At 52.6% G+C, this 3,887-nt stretch overlaps 1 protein-coding gene across 1 annotated transcript in view; it reads left to right on the top strand.

The window, feature by feature from the left end:
• Positions 1–3,887, top strand: part of ZAN (zonadhesin) — a 92,835-nt gene that overhangs the window by 47,384 nt on the left and 41,564 nt on the right. Inside the window, 3 exon segments of the mRNA XM_011985821.1 lie at positions 838–1,014; positions 2,247–2,455; positions 2,683–2,841. Of these exon segments, the coding sequence (XP_011841211.1) occupies positions 838–1,014; positions 2,247–2,455; positions 2,683–2,841 (545 nt within the window).

Below are 3,887 nucleotides of genomic sequence, written 5' to 3'. Positions count from 1 at the left end.
ACCTCAGACTCCCAAAGCGCTGGGATTACAGGCGTGAGCCACCGTGCCCGGTCTAATTTTTTAATATTTTGGAGATGAGGCTTTGCTATGCAACTCAGGCTGGTCTTGAACTCCTGGGCTCAAGTGATTCTCCTGCTTTGCCCTCCTAAAGTGCTGAGGTTACAGGCGGGAGCCACCACACAAATCTGGGTTTTGTTTGTTTGTTTGTTTTGTTTTTATTCTCTGTTGCCCAGGCTGGAGTGCAATGGCACAATCATAGCTCATCCTGCCTCAGCCTCCCGAGTAGCTGGGACTACAGGTGTGCACCACCATGCCCAGCTAGTTTTTGTAGAGACACAGTTTCACCATATTGCTCAGGCTGGAAAATCCAGGGTTTTTTTGTTTGTTTTGTTTCATTTTGTTTTGTTTTTGAGACAAAGTCTCGATTTGTTGCCCAGGCTGGAGTGCAATGGCGCTATCTCAGCTCACTGCCACATTTGCCTCCTGGGTTCAAGAGATTCTCCTGCCTCAACCTCCCGAGTTGCCTAGACTACAGGCGCTCTCTACAATGCCCTGCTAATTTGTGTATTTTTACTAGAGATTGGGTTTCACCATGTTGGTCAGGTGAGTCTCGAACTCCTGACCTCAAGTAATCTGCCCGCCTCGGCCTCCCAAAGTGCTGGAATTGCAGGTGTGAGCCACTGTGCCTGGTGGGAAAATCCAGGTTTTGACTGAAGTGGATGTCAAATCAGCCCCCAGGGAAGCCACATGGCCCTGCTCCTTCCCAGCCCCTCCCCTGGCTCACAATGCTCCTTCCTGGCCCCTCCCCTGGCTCACCTGCCTTCTCTCTTCCTGCAGGACCCTTCTCTCAATGTCACCAGGTGGTGCCTCCCCAGTCCAGCTTTGCCAGTTGCGTGCATGGCCAGTGTGGGACCAAGGGCGACACCATGGCCCTGTGCCGCTCCCTGCAGGCTTACGCGTCCCTGTGTGCCCGGGCTGGCCAGGCTCCTGCCTGGCGGAACAGAACTTTCTGCCGTGAGTGACTGGCCACCTGTTCCCACAGCCTGTAGGAACCCTCCAGAATTCTGCCCTCCCTTTCTTCCTCTAAATTCTATTTTTCTTTTTTTTCTTTGAGATGGTGTCTCGCTCCGTTGCCCAGGCTGAAGTGCAGTGGTGCAATCTCGGCTCACTGCAACCTCCACCTCCTGTGTTCAAGTCAAAGTGGGCGGATCACCTGAGGTCAGGAGTTGGAGACCAGCCTGGTCAACATGGCGAAACCCTGTCTCTATTAAAAATACAAAAATTGGCCAGGTGTGGTGGTGAGCACCTGTAATCCCAGCTACTTGAGAGGCTGAGGTGGGAGAATCACTTGAACCTGGGAGGCAGAGGTTGCAGTGCACCGAGATTGCACCACTGCAGTCCAGCCTGGGCGACAAGAGTGAAACAAAAAACAAGAGTGTAAAACAAAACAAAACAAAACAAAAAGTTCTGGCGATGGATGGTGGTAATGGCAGCACAACAATGTGAATGTACTTAGTGCTGTTGAAGTGTACATTTAAAAATTGTTGCCGGGCGCGGTGGCTCATGCCTGTAATCCCAGTACTTTGGGAGGTCGAGGCAGGTGGATCACGAGGTCAGGAGATTGAGACCATCCTGGCTAACACGGTGAAACCCTGTCTCTACTAAAAACACAACGTATTAGCCAGGCGTGGTGGCGGGCACCTGTAGTCCCAGCTACTTGGGAGGCTGAGGCATGAGAATGGCATGAATCCGGGAGGCAGAGCTTGCAGTGAGCCAAGATCACACCACTGCTCTCCAGCCTGGGTGACAGAGTGAGACTCTGTCTCAAAGAAAAAAAAAACTGTTAAATGGTAGATTTTATGTCTGGTTTTTTTTTGTTGTTTTGCTTTTGAGAGTCTCGCTGTCGCCCAGGCTGGAGTGTGGTGGTCTGACCTTGCCTCATTGCAACCTCTGCCTCTCAGGTTTAAGAGATTCTCGTGCCTCAGCCACCTAAGTAGCTGGGACGACAGGCGTGCACCACCATGCCCAGCTGAGTTTTGCATTTTTAGTAGAGATGAGTTTCACCATGTTGGCCAGCCTGATCTTGAACTCCTGACCTCAGGTGATCCACCTGCCTTAGCCTCCCAAAGTGCTGGGATTACAGGTGTGAGCCACCATGCCCAGCCACTACTAGGAGCTTTTGACGCCCCAAGGTTTGGGGGCTGGAAATGCCACCCCGCTCTTCCTAATGCTCTCATTTTCCTTAGCTATGAGGTGCCCACCTGGCAGCAGCTATAGCCCCTGTGGCAGCCCCTGCCCAGCCACCTGCAGCAGCCTAAACGACCCGAGGGACTGCCCCAAAGCACTGCCCTGTGCTGAGAGCTGCGAATGTCAGAAAGGCTACATCTTGAGTGGAACCTCCTGCGTGCCCCTTGGCCAGTGTGGCTGCACCGAGCCAGCGGGCTTCTACCATCCGGTGAGAGGCCAGCTAGCAGGGGCCCTGCCCTTTCTAGGCCCACATGTTTGGGGTCAGGGCAAGCTCAGGAGAGGCAGGAGGAAGGCTCAGAACCTGGAAGGGGCAGGGCTGGCCAAGGCTGGGGGACGAGGAGGAAGGCCAGATGCTGCAGCCAGCTTCAACTGGGACATCAGCCCATCTCCTGATTCCAACTTTCTGTTGGCTCTGCTGATCCCTGTGGCCCACAGGTCAGGGAGCGCTGGTACACAGAGGACACCTGCACCAGGCTCTGCACCTGCTCCATTCACAACAACATCACCTGCTTCCAAAGCACCTGTAAACCCAACCAGATGTGCTGGGCCCTGGATGGGCTACTCCGTTGTCGGGCCTCAGGTAGGAGGACCACGGTGATAGGGGGACTCCATAGCCCTGAGGCCAGCTCTCCCAACTCCCCAACAGACTCCCTGCTGCCTGTAGCACTGGGGTTCAGGTTTCGGCTCATAACTCTGCTGCAACGAAGAGCTTCCTGTGGGAAAGATGACCTCCAACTGCTGAGAAGGGAGACTCACCCATCATCCTTCTCCTGCAGTGGCCACCAACTTAGATGGAATATTATAAATCCTTTCCTGGGGCCGGACACCGTGGCTCACACTTGTAATCTCAGCACTTTGGAAGGCCAAGGCAGGCAGATCACTTGAAACTAGGGTTCAAGACCAGCCTGACCAACATGTCCAAACCCCGTCTGTACTAAAAATACAAAAATTAGCCTGTAATCCCAGCTACTCGAGAGGCTGAGGCAGGAGAATTGCTTGAACCCAGGAGGCAGAGGTCGCAGTGAGCAGATACCATGTCATTGCACTCCAGCCTGGGTGACAAGAGCAAAACTCCGTCTCTAAATAAATCTTTCCCTGGAGGCCAGGCATGGTGGCTCATGCCTGTAATCCCAGTACTTTGGGAAGCTGAAGTCAGAGGATCACTTGAGGCCAGTAGTTCAAGACCAGCCTGGGCAACATAGTGAGACGCCCATCTCTACAAAAAACAAAAACTAAAAAATTAAAAATTAAAATTAAAGACATTGCACCTGTAGCTCCTGCTACTTGGGAGGCTGAGGTAGGAGGATAACTTGAGTCCAGGAGTCGAGGCTGCAGTGAACTCTGATCTTGCCACTGCACACCAGTCTGGGTAACAGAACAAGACCCTGTCTCTAAAAAAAATTTTTTTAAATTAGTTGAATAGGGTACTTCATGCCTGTAGTCCCAGATACTCTGGAGGCTGAGGTAGGAGGACGGCTTGAGCCCAGGAGTTTGAGGCTGCAGTGAGCTATGATCATGCCACTGCATTCCAGCCTGAGTGACAGAGAGAGACCATGTCTCAAAAAAGAAAAAAAAAATCCTTGCTCCAAAGAATCATGCCCCCCTCAGCCCATAAACTTCACGCCTCCTAACCCTGGCCC

Source organism: Mandrillus leucophaeus, unplaced genomic scaffold (assembly GCF_000951045.1).
Source record: "Mandrillus leucophaeus isolate KB7577 unplaced genomic scaffold, Mleu.le_1.0 Scaffold29, whole genome shotgun sequence".
Taxonomy (NCBI): domain Eukaryota; kingdom Metazoa; phylum Chordata; class Mammalia; order Primates; family Cercopithecidae; genus Mandrillus; species Mandrillus leucophaeus.
Note: the sequence above shows the minus strand (reverse complement) of the source record. Positions and strands in the feature narration are given on the sequence as shown.